Here is a 22,070-nt window from a genome sequence, read left to right as displayed (position 1 = left end):
GATCTGTTGGACAAGTGGTCCGGATCACATCTACTGATGCATCGGCTGATCACTAGAGATGAGCGGGTTCGGTTTTACTCGGTTTTACTCGGATTTACTCGGTTCTCAAAACGGCATCTTATTGGCTCACGGATGTCACGTGTTTTGGATAGCCAGTAGAAAAAATCCGGATAAAACCGAACTGGCGTTAATTCTGGCGTTAAATCCGAACCCGCTCATCTCTACTGATCACCCTGTCCCCCAGGACCAGGTTGTCTCTCCTGTGGTGGCTGCAGAGTGCTCACCTTCTCGAGGGCTGCAGATTCGGTATTCAGGACTGGGTCCTGGTGACCACGGACGCAAGCCTCCGAGGGTGGGGAGTAGTCACACAGGGAAGAAATTTCCAAGGTCTGTGGTCAAGTCAGGAGACTTGTCTTCACATCAACATCCTGGAACTAAGGGCAATATACAACGCCCTACGACAAGCTGAGACCCTGCTTTGCGACCGACCGGTGCTGATTCAGTCAGACAACATCACCGCAGTGGCTCATGTAAACCACCAAGGCGGCACAAGGAGCAGGGTGGCAATGGCGGAAGCCACCAGAATTCTTCGCTGGGCGGAGAATCACGTAAGTGCACTGTCAGCAGTGTTCATTCCGGGAGTGGACAACTGGGAAGCAGACTTCCTCAGCAGGCACGACCTCCACCCGGGAGAGTGGGGACTTCATCAAGAAGTCTTCACGCAGATTGCAAGTCGGTGGGAAATGCCACAGGTAGACATGATGGCATCCCGCCTCAACAAAAAGCTACAGAGGTATTGCGCCAGGTCAAAAGACCCTCAGGCGATAGCTGTAGACGCACTAGTGACACCGTGGGTGTTCCAGTCGGTATATGTATTTCCTCCTCTTCCTCTCATACCCAAGGTGCTGAGAATCATATGAAAAAGAGGAGTGAGAACGATACTCATTGTTCCGGATTGGCCAAGAAGGACTTGGTATCTAGAGCTGCAAGAAATGCTCACAGAGGACCCATGGCCTCTACCTCTAAGACAGGACTTGTTGCAACAGGGGCCCTGTCTGTCCCAAGACTTACCGCGGCTGCGTTTGACGGCATGGCGGTTGAACGCCGGATCCTAGCAGAAAAGGGCATTCCGGATGAGGTTATTCCTACGCTGATAAAGGCTAGTAAGGACGTGACGGCTAAACATTATCACCGTATATGGCGAAAATATGTTGCTTGGTGTGAGGCCAGGAATGCCCCTACGGAGGAATTCCAGCTGGGCCGTTTCCTTCACTTCCTACAGTCGGGAGTGACTTTGGGCCTAAAATTGGGTTCCATTAAGGTCCAGATTTCGGCCCTATCCATTTTCTTTCAAAAAGAACTGGCTTCTCTACCTGAAGTTCAGACGTTTGTAAAGGGAGTGCTGCATATTCAGCCCCCTTTTGTGCCCCCAGTGGCACCTTGGAATCTTAACGTGGTGTTGAGTTTCCTGAAGTCACACTGGTTTGAGCCACTTAAAACCGTGGAGTTAAAATTTCTCACGTGGAAGGTGGTCATGCTGTTAGCCTTGGCTTCAGCTAGGCGTGTGTCAGAATTAGCGGCTTTGTCACATAAAAGCCCCTATCTGGTTTTCCATATGGACAGGGCAGAATTGCGGACCCGTCCACAATTTCTGCCAAAAGTGGTGTCATCTTTTCATATGAACCAACCTATTGTGGTGCCTGTGGCTACTCGTGACTTGGAGGATTCCGAGTTACTAGATGTGGTCAGGGCTTTGAAGGTTTATGTAGCCAGAACGGCTAGAGTCAGGAAAACGGAGTCGCTGGTTTATCCTGTATGCATCCAACAAGCTGGGTGCTCCTGCTTCAAAGCAAACTATTGCTCGCTGGATCTGTAACACGATTCAGCAGGCTCATTCTGCGGCTGGATTGCCGCTTCCTAAATCAGTAAAAGCCCACTCCACAAGGAAGGTGGGCTCTTCTTGTGCGGCTGCCCGAGGGGTCTCGGCATTACAGCTTTGCCGAGCAGCTACTTGGTCGGGTTCAAACACTTTAGCAAAGTTCTACAAGTTTGATACCCTGGCTGAGGAGGACCTTGTGTTTGCTCATTTGGTGCTGCAGAGTCATCCGCACTCTCCCGCCCGTTTGGGAGCTTTGGTATAATCCCCATGGTCCTTACGGAGTCCCCAGCATCCGCTAGGACGTTAGAGAAAATAAGATTTTACTTACCGGTAAATCTATTTCTCGTAGTCCGTAGTGGATGCTGGGCGCCCGTCCCAAGTGCGGACTTCTTCTGCAATACTTGTATATAGTTATTGCTTAAATAAGGGTTATGTTTGGTTGCATCAGGGTTGATCTGATGCTCCGTTGTTGTTCATACTGTTAACTGGGTGAGTTTATCACAAGTTATACGGTGTGATTGGTGTGACTGGTATGAGTCTTGCCCTGGATTCCAAAATCCTTTCCTTGTACTGTCAGCTCTTCCGGGCACAGTTTCTTTAACTGAGGTCTGGAGGAGGGACATAGAGGGAGGAGCCAGAGCACACCAGTATCCAAATTCTTTCTTAAAGTGCCCTGTCTCCTGCGGAGCCCGTTTATTCCCCATGGTCCTTACGGAGTCCCCAGCATCCACTACGGACTACGAGAAATAGATTTACCGGTAAGTAAAATCTTATTTTCTTTTTCACATGTATTTGCTAGTTTTTCTCTCTTTGAAGTGTGGTCAGCGGTCACCACCACATACACTGCTTACATAGTCTCCTACTAACATACATTTTCCTGTTTATATTGAGCCGTGCCCAGCTGGGACTCCATATAACCCTATTTCCCCTTTGTCATATTAATTTGTACCATTTACATACAGTTTTGGTATCCAGGCTTTATATGTACTCCCAAATGAACCAGTTCTTTCGTGCCTCCCTTAATAAAGCAATATAGGTTTCACATTATTTTAGCCCACTGGTTGGTAAATGAGGTCTCTATACTTGTAGCCTGGAGAGCCAATGAGAAGGGAATCTGAGCACCCGCCCCCTGTAATCAGAAGTTTTCATTATTGTAGTACCTGGTGCTTCATGCGGTGAAAACGTATTTCTCATTGAAAGCCTATGGGTAAATTATCAGATAATTGATTTTAGCAAATAAACCCTCAGGTTGCAGTGACTACACGCTGCTGGCGTCTGTGACAAGCAAATATGTTGAGGTTGCTATGGGTTACTACGTTTTAAATTATTTATTAAATAAATCCATTTCCCAAACTCCGTCATTACAGTCAGAGTTTATGAATATCCATGCTTGAGTACAGCTGACTTAATTATTAACTCAGTCAATTTGATTTAACCATCAAGATTCAAGCAGGGATATCCTTAAAACCTGGACTGTAAAGGCAGAGTTTGGGAAACCCTGAAATAAATCCTTATGTTTATCAGAAATGATAAGTGCGACTCATATTTGTCAATGTTATTGTACACAATTGAAAGATGTGATGTCTGATCTGTTTCCAGTGTTTGTGGGGAATGACTGGGAGCACACGACACGTATACAGAACAATTCTTTTTAGATCTGATCTCATCTACCCATAAACTGCACCCATTGCCTTGCTGCTCTGCCCCCACCATCCCCCAGCCATCGCATTGCCGCATTTGGGCCATGGGCCTGTGTGTTACTGTGCTGCGCATCTCTCTAGTCCTTCACCTTACGCTGCTCACTTCTAGCAAAGGACATTGTCATGTTACATTCTAATTACAGCATCCCAGATCTAATCTCTGCAGGCATGTACATGGCCAGTATTTGTACATAATAAGGAAAAGGCTGTCACTTCAGAGACTTTCCCTTAATAAAATGATTAATACAACAGCAATTAATTGGAATGACTGGTAAAAGTCAGACAAGATGCAATCATTACAATTCTGTTTGAGCTGATTCTCTTACATCATCTGCTTGTGGCATGAGCATTTTTTTAAAAATAATTTAACAGCTTTAATTCTTTGTGATGACTTAAGTGATGCTAACACGTAATAACATAAGTGCCTGCGGTTTGCAGCCAACGCATATTGCATGAAACAGTTTAATTCTCCAATATAGTATTAAGACTCTCAGGGGACAGAGTCTGCATGAACTGCGACATTTCATCTTAATGTTCCAATCGTATGTTTGTTGCATGTGGAATGTGGGCACTAACGGGGCTAACCTTCTTACATTTACCTTTTTAACAGTAGCTGACGAGACTAAGATCAGTGCAATGGCTGACCACAATGCAGGTAAGCGATTATGCTGTTGCTATGGAAACCCAGGTCAACACAGATTAAGATTGAAGTACCCTTTAATTTGCATGTCAGTGTGACCTTTGGAGGTCTAGCATGCCTCTCTCGCCATTAAGAGTACTCATTACAGAACTGCCTTGTTTAACACCAACTGTGGGAGCTGACCTATATAACTGCATCTGGCTTATTTCGCTCTAGAAGTATATCCACAGACCTGTCTGTGTACTCTGAGGCTCATGGTATGAGGTGAACAGTTAAAATGTGTGTAATGACTGCACCCACTGCCACGGCAAAAAGAAGATTTCATGTCAGGATGGGGCTTTATGAAGCAGTTTGCTTCATTAAAACTTTGCTGTCTTTACATGGAGAGGTGTGATCTAGGAGGGTGATCTACTCTTCTGAAAGAACTCCCCAAAGTACTGGAGTCTCTCAAACTTTCTGGGAGAGTAGGCAAGTGTGGTATAAATGACATAACTGTAAAATAATAACAGCTTTGGGTCATCCATGTATCATCATTCTGAGAAAAGATTACACACAGAGCAGAGTACACACTTTGCAGATCAGATAAACGCCCTGACCCTCGGGGCAATTATTTGATCAGTGTTGTACCCTGTTCATACTGAGCTGTTTGTGCTTCCTTCTAGGGAATTGGGATGTCACAAATCATCATTTTTAAGCAGGACTAAAAATTCCAGTCTCCTGATCCAACTGTTGCAGTAGTATTTGAAGGCGAGTTTTAGATGCCGCTTCTGCATACATACCTACAGTATGCAAATATCGGCCTATCAGCTAATCGGCCCTATGATTGCATACAATAGGTGTTGTAAGCTTAAGTGTTATCTGAAAACTGACATTGATTTTTAGAACACTGTCATTTAATGTTATCTGTCACTTGCTTGCAGTGGAAGCAGGCATTCCTGTGGATGAACCAATGTTCAGCCTAATAATTCCCTAGGAATATCATATCATGGGCAAGGCCAGAAAAGTGCTTCCGGCACTAGCAAATAGAGCACTGCCTGATGCTTCGTTACGATGCTCCACCAAGCTACGTAGTGATGTGACCCTTGAATGCTTCGAGCCGCTCTGCAGTAGCAGTACAAGCTGCAGGGTGCCGGTCCAGGCATTCTGCAAACCACCTCTTATAAACCCCCTAGTGACAGCAGTGACCATGAGGCACTGTCTGAATATTGGTTTAGCCCACAAAATGGCTGCCTTCAATGTGTATGCAACACATGTTCTAAAAGTAACATACCTACAGTGTTTTTTTACTTTGATATCATATTGCCCATGTTGTGTACTGTGTCCCCTGTATTTACGATGCAAATACATGTCCTGGTGTCAGGACCCTTCGATCAAAGTGATGCCCTTTGTCTGTTGCTTAAATCTAAAACAAAAAATTATGTAAACATGATAGTGTTTTTTTTTTTTTTTTTCATGAGAGAGGCACCACAAAGACAATATAATCTATTCTAGGTGAAATTAGTATAAGAAGAATTGATATCCCACTGGAGCCTATCTGTACTATATCCACATCTCCTCCCAAGCAAACTTTCCTGACCCTGAACTTCCACCTCAACTTTTTCTTAACGGGAAGAATTATATGAAAGCCATTAGTCAATAAATTATGTGGTTTAAACAGCTTTCATTTTTTCCCAGTGATTGGCTTATGAAAAATGACTTCTGACTAATAGTGTATTTTTTTCCCTTTGGCAATTAAAATAATGTGCCTTGTGCAATTATGCCTTTTTGATTTATTAATCCAAGTTAGCTTTTGACCTTTGGAATGCTATTTTAATTAGACCGAAAACACGCTTATGTGGGAACATTGTCTTTTGTATTGGATTGCACTTGCTCCTCTTTAAATACTGAATTATTGTCTTTTACTGTCTACATGCCAAGCTAGATATTCCAGGAATAATACAGTATATGTGTTTGCATCGTGATAGAATATATATCACCGTCTGACAGAAGTATGAATGTGCTTTCTCTAAATTATTTTTCTCTCTGACAAAGCACATCCTGTCTCCCCGGCATAGTGGAGGCAGCCGTTTTGTGGGCTGAAACCATATACCAGTCTATCAGTTTAATAGTGATATCACTGAGGCATGATGTGGGTGGTCTTGTCACTTCTGGATACCCCTCTCTTTGGGCCCCGTAACAACGCACCACCTGAAGTGGCGATGGTTCCACCAATGTAACAAATGACTATATGGTTGCATTTTACATGCATATATCTTGTGGTACATATCGTCAAGTGGAAAGTAGATGACTAGTCTTGTATTGTTGTTTTGTGAGTGTATGAAGCTCCACATTAGAGTCTAGTCTTAGTAAGTCTCAAAGCATGACAAACTAGTAGTTAGCCCAGCACTGCCAAACCCCCGTCACCTCTGACCCAGTAGTGGCTACAGTCTCTGCAGTGGCTGTTCCACAATCATACCAAAGCAAAGTGAACATGCTGTAAACACAATTTTTAGTATCCTCATCAAAAACATTTACTTATATAGTCCCAGCATATTTCTTTGCTCTTTTAAACTAGTAACAAAACCGTTATAGATCATTAAAACAATACTGGGCAATAACAGACAGATGTAAAGGTAAGAGGGACCTGCTTGGAAGCTTACAATCTATAGAGAAAACGAGTGTCTATGTAAACCTTTGTCAGGGGCATATAAACACAGAATTGAATGTCAATAAAACACACATTAAATGCCTTTCTAAGCATGAGTGGTGTTCAGATGCATTTCTACATTCATTAAGAGATGCGTTGCAAATGCCAGCCAGCGTTTTGTAGTTCATCTTTCAAAGTTAAATGCCCAGACTGACTGATGGAACAAAACTATGCCAACAGCTAAATAGAGTACATTGTAAGTAACTGTGCCTGCTGACGACCACACACAGGAGCTACTGACACACTTATGTACTTTGACTTGATATGTTCCATGTCGACCATCATAAAAGCTCTGCATGAAGTACTCCGACATATTGTCTGTATGTAGCGCATGCAATAATCATTTAAAGCTATGCCACTTTATTACATATGTCACACAGAATATATGTAGTGTCTTAAGAGACCACAACATAATTTACAGCTTTATAATTTGATTGCATTACACATAACCATTTATGGAAACAAAGGAGGGATTCAATTAGCTGTGATAATTTACTGAGGGCTAATTGATCCCCCCGGGCTATTCAGTTAGCCATGAAGGCAGCCCACAGATTGCACTTAACGGAGATCTCTTGTCAGGTCTGAGCAGACCCAAAAAGAAATACGCGATAAATGGCCTGTTATTGGATGTTAACACATAGGTCTGGGAACTTTTCATAGATTGTGTGTGTTCATGCCTGACAACAGGTTACAGTATTTTAATGGTCGAGAAAACAGGTCTATAATTGAATAGCCCCGACCATAAAAGCCTGAGGCTACCACCTTTTTTTCACCCCCGAAAATTAATGGGGCTAATTGAGTTTGGCCCAAAGTACCAAGTTCTGACATTCCTCACATAGCATGTTCCAACATTTTTAGAGATTAATGGCTGACATATTTACAGTACTGTAAATCAGAACAGGATATTTTACTTTGTTTCCTTCTTACATCTGTATATATTTACAAAATACCTCTTACCGCTCCACCCCCTCCCATCCTGCTTTGATACTTCCATCTATTCCCAGTCTTCTGTACCGTCACTGAGTCATGTGCGTGCACATCACACCTGATATGCCACAGCCCACAGTGGGAGTGTTGTGTTATGTATGCACACCGCAGCTGTGGTTAGGTCATTTCTGAAAGGTGATTACCTATATTTTATCAGGCTCTGGTTTTATAATAATAATAAAACATACAAAAAAAAAAAAAATTCTCTCTCTCTCTCTATATATATATATATATATATATATATATATAGAAGTGTACAGTCAGGCGGCACTCACGGATTTCAGACAAACGAGTAAGGAAGCAACCCTGGCTCGTGTTCTTAACGTTTCGGTTTATTAACCGTCTTCAGAAGTAATAACATATAAAAGTGAACAATCTTACCTTTATACACAAGTAAAAACCACCACGTGCATTGTCCTCCGTTCCCCGGATAGACTTCCGGTTTCGTCATCTTGCTGAGACAGCACTGTCGGAGAGATGACGTAACCCGGTGTGACAAACCCATCACCATAGTAACATAACAACATGTCAATGAAACTGGAGAATGCTTAGTTTCCACACTATGTTTACCTCTAATAAGTGGTCAAAATGATTAATAACGATTGTTATATTTAGCAACATCATGCTATCATAAATAGTAAGAAAAATTCAAACTGAAAATCATAAGGAAAATCTCCATAATAGCCATAGTTTTATATGAAGCTGACTAACGACAAGGTTTCATTAAGACCATGTGGGGCAACGGTGTTCAGTCGATATATCCACCGTGCCTCCTTCTGTAATAAAACCTTGTGTCTGTCACCTCCTCGTTTAGAGAAGGGAACATGTTCCAACATCTTATAGCGCAAAGACGCCAGAGTATGGTTATGTGATTTAAAATGTTTTGCTACGGGCTGATCTATATTTTTGCCTTCCAAGATTTGCTTAATGGCGCTTCTGTGCTGAGACATGCGTTCTTTGAAAAGACATGTAGTCTTTCCAATATAGTATAAACCGCATGGACATTTTATGTGGTGCATAATGACATATCCCAATTGGGGGACACTAATGAAGGTACGTTTTTGAGAAGAAAGCCAGGGAATTATAAATGCACTGGCTGCACTACATGCATATATCTGGAGACAGGAGACCATATCCTGCATCCGCATACGGGTGCCAAAATCAAAATCCGCCAGGTACTAACCTGCACCACCAAGTTTGTAATTTACTGCATAAAATGTCCATGCGGTTTATACTATGAAAGACTACATGTCTTTTCAAAGAACGCATGTCTCAGCACAGAAGCGCCATTAAGCAAATCTTGGAAGGCAAAAATATAGATCAGCCCGTAGCAAAACATTTTAAATCACATAACCATACTCTGGCGTCTTTGCGCTATAAGATGTTGGAACATGTTCCCTTCTCTAAACGAGGAGGTGACAGACACAAGGTTTTATTACAGAAGGAGGCACGGTGGATATATCGACTGAACACCGTTGCCCCACATGGTCTTAATGAAACCTTGTCGTTAGTCAGCTTCATATAAAACTATGGCTATTATGGAGATTTTCCTTATGATTTTCAGTTTGAATTTTTCTTACTATTTATGATAGCATGATGTTGCTAAATATAACAATCGTTATTAATCATTTTGACCACTTATTAGAGGTAAACATAGTGTGGAAACTAAGCATTCTCCAGTTTCATTGACATGTTGTTATGTTACTATGGTGATGGGTTTGTCACACCGGGTTACGTCATCTCTCCGACAGTGCTGTCTCAGCAAGATGACGAAACCGGAAGTCTATCCGGGGAACGGAGGACAATGCACGTGGTGGTTTTTACTTGTGTATAAAGGTAAGATTGTTCACTTTTATATGTTATTACTTCTGAAGACGGTTAATAAACCGAAACGTTAAGAACACGAGCCAGGGTTGCTTCCTTACTCGTTTGTCTGAAATCCGTGAGTGCCGCCTGACTGTACACTTCTACATTGCTGCATACGCTGTGGAGGGCACCCGGTGAGCTGACATTTATCATTTTGTTTGAGTGCCGAGCACATTGTTCTATAATATATATATATATATAGAGAGAGAGAGAGAGAACGCTGGTGCGGCACTCAGGCGTATTAGCAATATAAATGACAGACGGAGGCTGTATACTTTCAATCAACGTTTCAATATATAAAATATTGTCATCAGGATTCTGATGACTATATTTTATATATTGAAACGTTGATTGAAAGTATACAGCCTCCGTCTGTCATTTATATTGCTAATACGCCTGAGTGCCGCACCAGCGTTCTCTCTACATTTTCTTTATGTGAGGGCACCGGCTCAAGTTGAACTGCTACGTTGGGAGTGCCGGACCTTGGAAGTAACTATATATATATATATATATATATATATATATATATATATATATATATATATAATCTCTATATCAAGCAAAAGAAAACCACACAACACTAAGGTCCTTCATCCACAGTTGCCAGGTCAAATAATTCAATATACAAACATCCACACCATGAGGCTCCAGCAGGGTCTATGTTGAAGACGAGATCAGCACTCCACTAAACCATTTTTGATGTCATCCATGACATAAGTGCAAAACTGTGCAAAATCAGCATATTTGGCAATAACATATTGATAGGCATATCCTATTGTCTCACGGATTAGATCCATACTGGGGATATTCATCCAACCCAGTCACCCTGCTGGAGTCTCATTGTGTGGATGTTTATGTGTGTGTTTGTGTGTGTGTATATATATATATATATATATATATATATATATATATATATATATATATAAAACACACACACATTCCTAGATTTCCTTTTAGACAACATCTCACCATCTATACTAGTGTTCTGCATTTAAGACCGCAAGAACAGCACAGTTGTGGGCAGGAGAACATTATGTAATGCATCGTTGTCTCATCTTCATATGCATGCTCTGTATTTCGGTAATGTACAAGTATACGCTTAATCGTGTAGTGCAGCTTTACCCCTGTAAATATTTACTCTTGTAATTAATCACCCAGTGCTCTGTAATTTATCACCCAGTATCCCCTTTACCTCTGCAAATGAACACCCAGCACCCATGTACCCCTGTCGGTATTTTCCCAGCACCCCTTTACCCCTTTTAAATTTTGCCCAATCACCCCTTTACTCATTTACCCTTGTCGATGATCATCCAACAACCCTTTACCCCAGTTAATGTTTACCCAGCGCTCCTTTACCTTGTTAAATATTTGCTCAGCGTCCCATGTTAACCCATCATTTCTTTACGCCATAAATTTGAATCCAGTGCCTCTTTATCCCTATAGATGTTTGCCTATTGCCTCCTTTTTTTAAACAGAACAGTGTAACATTTTGCTCTTGCATGGAGACATAAGATGTTGGCCTATTGTTTTTTTTTCCTGCTTTTATTCTTTCTAGAATATTGGCACCATTTATTATCTCTGCAATTTTTGCCATGTCTTGCCTTTGATTCTGGTGTCTTCATACATGTTAGTTTAGTAAGCTATCTGAAAGGACATGTAATCCAGCTGTGTACACACTATGCAGTATTTTCCTCCATTTTGGCCTACTGTACATAGCCAATAATTGTTTACTGTGTATGTAGCACAAGGTCCCGACGTCAGTCAAAAACCAGTTGTATTTGCCCTGCATATGGTAAGAGTTGCACTCACTATGTTCACTTTGTGTTGGTATTGTTCAGAAAATAAAGTGTGTACGGATCTCTGATATAGTGTACAGAGACACTATGGGGTATATGCAATTGCGGTCGAATTCCCGAAATTGTCGAATTTCGGGTCATTTTCGACCAAAAAAAAAAATTGCCTATGCAATTCAGTGCTTTCCGACCAAAAAACGGACTTTCAAAATTCGACTTTTTGAAATTCGACTTTTTGCAAATTCGACTTTTCTGCAATGATACAAGTGCTGCAATTCGACCAAAGCATATTCAATTCAAGTTTGGAAATTCGACAGCAGTGCTTTTAGACAGCAAATTCGTCATTTTCAATCCGCCACACTTTGGAGGGTGAAAACAAATAAAAAAAAATTTAAACATGTTTTTTTTTGTGTTTTTTTGGGGGGGAATAGCAGATCTATTTATATTATAAGGGATTAGGTACTTTTTTTTTTTTTTTTTGGAGGCACAAATATTATTTATATATTTTTTAAAATATTATTTTTTTTTTATGCTGGAACGGTGAAATCATAAAAAAAAAATGGCGTGGGGTCCCCCCTCCAAAGCATAACCAGCCTCGGGCTCTTCGAGCTGGTCCTGGTTCTAAAAATGCGGGGAAAAAATTGACAGGGGATCCCCCGTATTTTTAAAACCAGCACCGGGCTCTGCGCCTGGTGCTGGTGCCAAAAATACGGGGGACAAAAAGAGTAGGGGTCCCCCGTATTTTTAACACCAGCATCGGGCTCCACTAGCTGGACAGATAATGCCACAGCCGGGGGTCACTTTTATGCCGTGCCCTTCGGCCGTGGCATTAAATATCCAACTAGTCACCCCTGGCCGGGGTACCCTGGGGGAGTGGGGACCCCTTCAATCAAGGGGCCCCCCCCCCCAGCCACCCAAGGGCCAGGGGTGAAGCCCGAGGCTGTCCCCCCCCATCCAATGGGCTGCGGATGGGGGGGCTGATAGCCTTTTGTGATAATAAAAAGATATTGTTTTTTCCAGTAGCACTACAAGTCCCAGCAAGCCTCCCCCGCAAGCTGGTACTTGGAGAACCACAAGTACCAGCATGCGGGAGAAAAACGGGTCCGCTGGTACCTGTAGTACTACTGGGAAAAAAATACCCAAATAAAAACAGGACACACACACCGTCGACAGTAAAACTTTATTTCATACGTCGACACACACATACTTACCTATGTTCACACGCCGACATCGGTCCTCTTCTCCATGTAGAATCCACGGATACCTGAAAAGAAAAGATCAATATACTCACCTCAGCCATGGTCCAGAGATAAATCCACGTACTTGGCAAAAAAACAAACCGAACACCCGCTCCATGCCGGACTGAAAGGGGTCCCATGCTGACACATGGGACACCTTTCCACGAATGAGACCTGTCAGTGACAGGTGTCACAGAAAGGTCTCTAAGCCAATCAGGAAGCGCAACTTCGTTGCGCTCACCTGATTGGCTGTTCGCTGTCTGTACTGTGACAGCACATCGCAAAGCCGCTCCATTACTTTCAATGGTGGGAACTTAGCGGCTAGCGGTAAGGTCACCCGCCGGTCAGCGGCTGACCGGCGGGTGACCCCACCGCTACCCGCAAAGTTCCCACCATTGAAAGTAATGGAGCGGCTTTGCGATGTGCTGTCACAGTACAGACAGCGCACAGCCAATCAGGTGAGCGCCACGGAAGTAGCGCTTCCTGATTGGCTGAAGGGACGTCAGTGACAGGAGTCACGTGATGTCCCGGCATTCGGGAGAAAGGGGTCTGATGTGAAAACATTGGACCCCTTTCTAGTCCGGTATGGAGCGGGTTTTTGCGTGTTTTTTTTTTTAAACAAGTACGTGGATTTTACTCTCTGGACGTGGATTTATCTCTAGACGCTGGAAGGTGAGTATAATTTTTTCACAGGTACCCTCGGATCGTCGGAGACCGTGGTAGTCGGCGTGTCAACATAGGTAAGTATGTGTGTGTCGGTAGTGTGTAATAAAGTTTTACTATCAAGGTGTGTGTGTCCTGTTTTTATTTGGGTATTTTTTTCCCAGTAGTACTACAGGTACCAGCGGACCCGTTTTTCTCCCGCATGCTGGTACTTGTGGTTCTCCAAGTACCAGCTTGCGGGGGAGGCTTGCTGGGACTTGTAGTACTACTGGAAAAAACAATATCTTTTTATTATCACAAAAGGCTATCAGCCCCCCCATCCGCAGCCCATTGGATGGGGGGGGGCAGCCTCGGGCTTCACCCCTGGCCCTTGGGTGGCTGGGGGGGGGGGACCCCTTGATTGAAGGGGTCCCCACTCCCCCAGGGTACCCCGGCCAGGGGTGACTAGTTGGATATTTAATGCCACGGCCGCAGGGCACGGCATAAAAGTGACCCCCGGCTGTGGCATTATCTGTCCAGCTAGTGGAGCCCGATGCTGGTGTTAAAAATACGGGGGACCCCTACTCTTTTTGTCCCCCGTATTTTTGGCACCAGCACCAGGCGCAGAGCCCGGTGCTGGTTTTAAAAATACGGGGGATCCCTGGCCAATTTTTCCCCTGCATTTTTAGAACCAGGACCAGCTCGATGAGCCCGAGGCTGGTTATGCTTTGGAGGGGGGACCCCACGCCATTTTTTTTTCGGGTTTTTCGCGTTTTTTTACCGTTTTTTAAAATCGCGGCAAAATCCGCCAAATCGGCCGATTTTCGCCCGCGACTCTGGCGAATCCGTTTTTCATTGAATTTGGTGAATTCCGGAAGCCACCTTCCGGGATTCACCTGTCGAATTGAGTCGAATTAAAAAACGGCGAAAATTGCCGCGAATTCGACCGCAATTGCATATACCCCTATATCTGCGAAACAATTTGGAACGAAGGGATCATTTATAAATAAAGGATTGTTGGGTAGGTGTATATGCTGTACATTGGCTGTTTTTTTGGGATAATGTGGGCCAGTCAGAATCGGTCAGTAACTCATTGTGTGTACCAAGCTCTACTCAGTGCTGTCCAATAAAGCAAAGGGAGGAGGGCTTCTGCCTCTGCTTCCTAGAACTTGCAATGAAAGGACAGTCAGTGATCAACTTATGTCTGGTTAATGATTCTGAATCCATTCATTGTCCAAATTAGGTTTTGTTTGGCTTGTGAAATAGTGTAAGTGGTTTCATAAAAGCATCCTTTGTCCAGTGTGTTGTGAGTTATGATGCTCTGGGTGAAAGGTCGGGTCTTTAACCACTGAGCCACCTGTTCAGAAAAAAAGCGAAACATTTTATTAAGGAGCTATAGTAAAAGTAAGGAGGCGATGTGGTCTTCCTTCTCATTGCAGAGTATAAATTCATTGTATTTCTTGGTATGAGCTGAAAGGGTTAAAGGTTAATACATTCCACTGGCAGCGGGCAGGGAGGTGGCGGTAGGAGATGAGCTCATCTCCGCGCCCCATCCCTATGTAGTAAATGGGTCCCGGGCCACATCGACCCGGGAATCCGTTTACGCTGCCACTGACCCGGTATTCAACCCAGGAATAACCCTTCTTATTACCCGGGTTGAATTACCGGGTCAGGGGACCCAGGAATTCTCTAAGTCCCCTTTCGTATCACACACTGGGGGTCATTCAGGCTATTTTTTTGCACTGCTGCTACCAGGTAATCGCCGCCTACAGGGGAGGGGGTAATCGCTGTGCAGGGGTGCGATGGGCTGTGCAGTGAGCTGCACAAACAAAAGATTGTGCAGTTTCTGCACAGCCCAGGACTTACTCAGCCGCTGCGACAATCCCGGCTGATGCTGACGTCAGGAATCCTCCTTTAAAACAGCCGGGCATGCCTGCGTTTTTCCGGACACTCCCTGAAAACGGTGAGTTGCCACCCACGAACGCCTTCTTCCTATCAATCTTCTTGTGATCGCCAGTGCGATTGCTTTCTTCGTTCTGTTGCTGCCCGGCGATCGCCGGTGGCCGACGCACCTGCGCATTGCAGTGCATGCGCTGTTCAGACCCGATCGCACGGCTGCGTGCGATCTGGTCTGAATTACCCCCACTGACAACATGCCGGGTCGATACCGGGTTATTTTTGCAATGTGAAAGTGGTATTAATCTACCAGTATGTTTTTTTTATTGTTGTAGAAGATCAGTGTACCCGGAAGAAACCCACTCAAACACGGGGAGAATATACAAACTCCACACAGTTACAGCCAAAACATCTGTGTTGTGGGACAGTAATGCTAACCATTACACAATCCGTGCTGTGTTTGAAGTGCTACAATTTGTCACGAGTATATTTATTTTTATATACACTTTACCAGTACATTAGATTGTAGTGCTAATAGCACAATACATGAAGAGTATGACAAACCCCCTATCAGTACATCACTAAATTGCATATTTTTTCATTGATTTGCTAGTTCATATGTGTGAGCTATCCCTGAGGGATATATACAAACATTGCTGAAATATGTGAGGTGCTAGTGTTTACTGTATAGAAAAAAATCCAGCTTGAACCAGGTTTTAAAAATAGAAATATTTTACTAATAAAGCCACACACATATATAACAATACAATAACTTAAAATGTTGTAGCCCATACATCAAAACTCAATCAGCACAATTCTGCATTGTGCTGATGATTGGTGGAAAAATCCAACATGTTAGAAATCCTGTATCCGCCAGGCCGACCTAGAAACGATCAGAATCAGAAAGTCAGGGATTTTTAAAATGTCTTTTGCTGATCACTCAGCAGTCGCAGATCAGGAATTCGTCCAGTTGATATATGGGACGCTTTACTTAAAACGCAGCTAATCCTTGAGCAACAACTGTCAGACAGGGATGAAGCAGTGGATAGATCATAGCAAAATGCATTTCCTGCAATAAGCATTTGTAAATAGGGAGCTTTTGAGATGGACACAAAGGGGGGTAATTCAGACCTGATAGCTTCTGTGTGTCTTCGCACAGCGGGCAATCAGGTCCAAAATGCACATGCGTATGCACCGCTATGCGCAGGCGTATCGCACGGGTACAAAGCGGATCGCTGCTCAGCGATGGGTTTGTGCGACGGATCCGTTCGCACGGGCGATCGCAAGAAGATTGACAGGAAGAAGGCATTTGTGGGTGTCAATTGACTGTTTTCAGGGAGTGTCTGGAAAAAACGCAGGCATGTCTATGTGTTTGCAGGGAGAGTTCCTGACGTTAATTCCAGTCCCGGACAGGTTGATGTGATCGCAGCGGCTGAGTAAGTCCTCGGCTGCGTAGAGACTGCATAGAATCTGTTTGTACAGCTCTGCTACACATGCGTTCGCATACTTGCACAGCTAAAATACCCTCCCCCCTGTTGCGGCGACTATCTGATCGCAGCAGTGCAAAAATCACTTGCTAGCGATCAGGTCTGTATTGGGCCCCATTCCTTTAATTGAAAAATGTCAGTGTTATACCCAGTGCTGTATCATATCATGGAGGCTCTCACCCATGTTCCTCCTGCACTGCAGTTCTATAATATGGTTATATTACCGAAGTATTTGGTTCTCACCCACATTCCTTTGGTGGTCTTATCAATGGGTGCTCCCAAATACATCTCTCCATATGTGGTTTTGTCTCAGGGGCCTCAGAAAATAAATGCCAGGGCTGTGAGATGATGCTCATAGGCATGCGTAGGTTCTGGGGGTGTCAAACCATACACCACTCCGAGACATAGATTGATGCCTACTTCCAAGACACAGACTACCTGCCTCCCTTTCCTCCTGGGACACAGATAACAAACCTTCCCCCAAAGTCTTATCAACCTGGGCGGCACCGTCTTCTTCCTACATCTCCAATGGGTCCCGGGAAGAGGCAGCCTCATTTTGAATCCAAGATGGCCGATGTGAAACTGTTCTATCCAGATATAGCAGTTTCACATTGGCCGTCTTGAATTCAAAACAAGCTGCCTCTTTCTTTGGGGGAAAAAAAACTTAGTGTAGAGGGTGAGGCTGCCGAAGAGGAGTGTGGGAACATGCCCTGCAAACTGCATGCACACTGCTGGAATGATGCATGCAGGAACAGATATTTCTCTGACGTCCTAGTGGATGCTGGGGACTCCGTAAGGACCATGGGGATATAGCGGCTCCGCAGGAGACAGGGCACAATAATAAAAGCTTTAGGATCAGGTGGTGTGCACTGGCTCCTCCCCCTATGACCCTCCTCCAAGCCTCAGTTAGATTTTTGTGCCCGGCCGAGAAGGGTGCAATCTAGGTGGCTCTCCTGAGCTGCTTAGAATAAAAGTTTAAGTTAGGTTTTTTTCTTTCAGTGAGACCTGCTGGCAACAGGCTCACTGCTACGAGGGACTTAGGGGAGAGAAGTAAACTCACCTGCGTGCAGGATGGATTTGCTTCTTAGGCTACTGGACACCATTAGCTCCAGAGGGAGTCGGAACACAGGTCTCACCCTGGGGTTCGTCCCGGAGCCGTGCCGCCGACCCCCCTTGCAGATGCCGAAGTTGAAGAGGTCCAGAGGTCCAGAAACAGGCGGCAGAAGACTTTCAGTCTTCATAAGGTAGCGCACAGCACTGCAGCTGTGCGCCATTGTTGTCAGCACACTTCACCAACAGTCACCAACTGTCACTGAGGGTGCAGGGCGCTGGGGGGGGCGCCCTGGGCAGCAATGTATAATACCTTTTTATGGCTAAAATACATCACATATAGCCCTTGAGGCTATATGGATGTATTTAACCCCTGCCAGATCTCACAAACTCCGGGAGAAGAGCCCGCCGAAAAGGGGGCGGGGCCTATTCTCCTCAGCACACGGCGCCATTTTCCTGCTCAGCTCTGCTGTGAGGAAGGCTCCCAGGCTCTCCCCTGCACTGCACTACAGAAACAGGGTTAAAACAGAGAGGGGGGGCACTTATTTGGCGATATGATTACATATATAAAAATGCTATAAGGGAAAACACTTGTATAAGGGGTTGTCCCTGTATAATTATAGCGTTTTTGGTGTGTGCTGGCAAACTCTCCCTCTGTCTCCCCAAAGGGCTAGTGGGGTCCTGTCCTCTATCAGAGCATTCCCTGTGTGTGTGCTGTGTGTCGGTACGTGTGTGTCGACATGTAGGAGGACGATGTTGGTGAGGAGGCGGAGCAAATTGCCTGTATTGGTGATGTCACTCTCTAGGGAGTCGACACTGGAATGGATGGCTTATTTAGGAATTACGTGATAATGTCAACACGCTGCAAGGTCGGTTGACGACATGAGACGGCCGGCAAACAAATTAGTACCTGTCCAGGCGTCTCAGACACCGTCAGGGGCTTGTAAAAACGCCCATTTACCTCAGTCGGTTGACACAGACACAGACACGGACACTGACTCCAGTGTCGACGGTGAATAAACAAACGTATTTTCCTTTAGGGCCACACGTTTCATGTTAAGGGCAATGAAGGAGGTGTTACATATTTCTGATACTACAAGTACCACAAATAAGGGTATTATGTAGGGTGTGAATAAACTACTTGTAGTTTTTCCTGAATCAGATAAATTAAATGAAGTGTGTGATGATACGTGGGTTTCCTCCGATAGAAAATTATTGGCGGTATACCCTTTCCCGCCAGAAGTTAGGGCGAGTTGGGAAACACACCTTAGGGTGGATAAGGCGCTCACACGCTTATAAAAACAAGGGGCGTTACCGTCTCCAGATACGGCAGCCCTCAAGGAGCCAGCTGATAAACAGCTGAAAAATCCACCTTTTGTTACCCCAAGTCACATCTCAGCAGAAAAGGACACAGTCTTTTCAGTCTCAGTCCTTTCGTCCCCATAAGGGCAGGCGGGCAAAAGGGCCAGTCATATCTGCCCAGGGGTAGAGGAAAGGGAAGAAGACTGCAGCAGGCAGCCCATTCCCAGGAACAGAAGCCCTCCACAGCTTCTGCCAAGTCCGCAGTATGACGCTGGGGCAGTACAAGCGGACTCAGGTGCGGTAGGGGGTCATCTCAAGAGTTTCAGCACGCAGGGGGCTCACTCACAAGTGGACTCCTGGATCCTACACGTAGTATCCCAGGTGTACATTGGAAATTCGAGACATCTCCCCCTCACAAGTTCCTGAAGTCTGCTTTACCAACGTCTCCCTCCGACAGGGAGGCAGTATTGGGAACAATTCACAGGCTGTATTCCCAGCAGGTGATAATCAAAGTACCCCTTCTACAACAAGGGAAGGGGTATTATTCCACACTATATTGTGGTACTGAAGCCAGACGGCTCGGTGAGATCTGAAATATTTGAACACTTACATACAAGCGTTCAAATCAAGATGGAGTCACTCAGAGTAGTGATAGCGAACCAGGAAGAAGGGGACGATATGGTGTCACTGGATATCAGGGACGCTTACCTACATGTCCAAATTTGCCTTCTCACCAAGGGTACCTCAGGTTCGTGGTACAGAACTGTCACTATCAGTTCAGACGCTGCCGTTTGGATTGTCCACGGCACCCCGGGTCTTTACCAAGGTAATGGCCGAAATGATGATTCTTCTTAAAAGAAATATGGACGCTTTCCTGATAAAGGCAAGGTCCAGAGAACAGTTGGAGGTCGGAGTAGCACTATCTTAAGTAGTTCTACGACAGCACGAGTGGATTCTAAATATTCCAAAATCGCAGTTTTTTCCGACGACACGTCTACTGTTCCTAGGGATGATTCTGGACACAGTCCAGAAAAGGATGTTTTCTCCCGGAGAAGAAAGCCAGGGAGTTATCCGAGCTAGTCAGGAACCTCCTAAAACCAGGAAAAGTATCAGTGCATCATTGCACAAGGATCCTGTGAAAAATTGTGGTTTCTTACAAAGCGATCCCATTCGGTAGATTTCACGCAAGAACCTTTCCGTGGGATCTGCTGGAAAAATGGTCCGGATCGCATCTTCAGATGCATCAGCGGATAACCCTGTCTCCAAGGACAAGGGTGTTTCTTCTGCGGTGGCTGCAGAGTGCTCATCTATGAAAGGGCCGCAGATTCGGCATTCAGGACTGGGTCCTGGTGACCACGGATGCCAGCCTGAGTGGCTGGGGAGCAGTCACACAAGGAAAAAATTTCCAGAGAGTGTGATCAAGTCTGGAGACTTCTCTCCACATAAATATACTGGAGCTAAGGGCAATTTACAATGCTCTAAGCTTAGCAAGACCTCTGCTTCAAGGTCAGCCGGTATTGATCCAGTGGGACAACATCACGGCAGTCGCCCACGTAAACAGGGCGGCACAAGAAGCAGGAGGGAAATGGCAGAAACTACAAGGATTCTTCGCTGGGCGAAAAATCATGTGATAACACTCTCAGCAGTGTTCATTCCGGGAGTGGAAAACTGGGAAGCAGACTTCCTCAGCAGGCATGACCTCTACCCGGGAGAGTGGGGACTTCATCGGGAAGTCTTCCACATGATTGTAAACCGTTGGGAAAAACCAAAGGTGGACATGATGGCGTCCCGCCTGAACAAAAAACTAGACAGATATTGCGCCAGGTCAAGGGACCCTCAGGCAATAGCGGTGGACGCTCTGGTAACACTGTTGGTGTACCAGTCAGAGTATGTGTTCCCTCCTATGCCTCTCATACCAAAAGTACTGAGAATCATAAGAGGGAGATGAGTAAGAACGATACTCGTGGTTCCGGATTGGCCAAGAAGGACTTGGTACCCGAAACTTCAAGAGATGTTCACGGAAGACCCGTGGCCTCTACCTTTAAGAAAGGACCTCCTCCAGCAGGGGCCTTGTCTGTTCCAAGACTTACCGCGGCCGCGTTTGACGGCATGGCGGTTGAACGCCGGATCCTGAAAGGGCATTCCAGATGAAGTCATCCCTACCCTGGTCAAAGACAGGAAGGATGTAACCGCAAAACATTTTCACCGCATTTGGTGAAGATATGTTGCGTGGTGTGAGGCCAAGAAGGCCCCTACAGAGGAATTCCAACTGGGTCGTTTCCTACATTTCCTGAAAACAGGACTGTCTATGGGCCTAAAATTAGGGTCCATTAAGGTTCAAATTTCGGCCCTGTCGAATTTCTTCCAGAAAGAACTGGCTTTAGTGCCTGACGTTCAGATGTTTGTAAAAGGGGTACTGCATATACAGCCTCATTTTGTGCCCCAGTGGCACCTTGGGATCTCAATGTTGTTTTGAGTTTCCTAAAGTCACATTGGTTTGAACCACTCACCACTGTGGACTTAAAATATCTCACATGGAAGGTGACGATGCTATTAGCCCTGGCTTCAGCCAGGCGTGTGTCAGAATTGGCGGCTTTATCATATATAAAGCCCTTACTTAATTTTTCATTCTGACGGGGCAGAATTGAGGACTCGTCCTCAATTTCTCCTTAAGGTGTTTTCTGTTTTTCACATGAACCAACCTATTGTGGTACCTGCGGGTACTAGGGATTTGGAGGACTCCAAGTTACTTGACGTTGTCAGGGCCCTGAAAAATATGTTTCCAGGACGGCTGGAGTCAAAAAATCTGACTCACTGTTTAGCCTGTATGCACCCAACAAGATGGGTGCTCCTGCTTCTAAGCAGACGATTGCTCGCTGGATTTGTAATACAATTCAGTTTACA

The 22,070-nt window shown here is 44.8% G+C and overlaps 1 protein-coding gene across 17 annotated transcripts in view; it reads left to right on the top strand.

Moving 5' to 3' along the window:
• The window catches only part of PARD3 (par-3 family cell polarity regulator), a 919,963-nt gene that overhangs the window by 589,553 nt on the left and 308,340 nt on the right, over positions 1-22,070 (top strand). For 15 of the 17 annotated variants that reach the window (XM_063922114.1, XM_063922109.1, XM_063922107.1 and 12 more), the window contains one exon: positions 4,190-4,234. The exons of the other annotated variants lie outside the window; for them this stretch is intronic. In XM_063922114.1, coding sequence (XP_063778184.1) covers positions 4,190-4,234 — 45 coding nt within the window. The remainder of the gene's footprint in view (positions 1-4,189; positions 4,235-22,070) is intronic. 17 annotated transcript variants of the gene reach the window in all.

Source organism: Pseudophryne corroboree, chromosome 5 (assembly GCF_028390025.1).
Source record: "Pseudophryne corroboree isolate aPseCor3 chromosome 5, aPseCor3.hap2, whole genome shotgun sequence".
Classification (NCBI taxonomy): domain Eukaryota; kingdom Metazoa; phylum Chordata; class Amphibia; order Anura; family Myobatrachidae; genus Pseudophryne; species Pseudophryne corroboree.
This window is presented reverse-complemented; position numbering and strand designations above follow the sequence as displayed.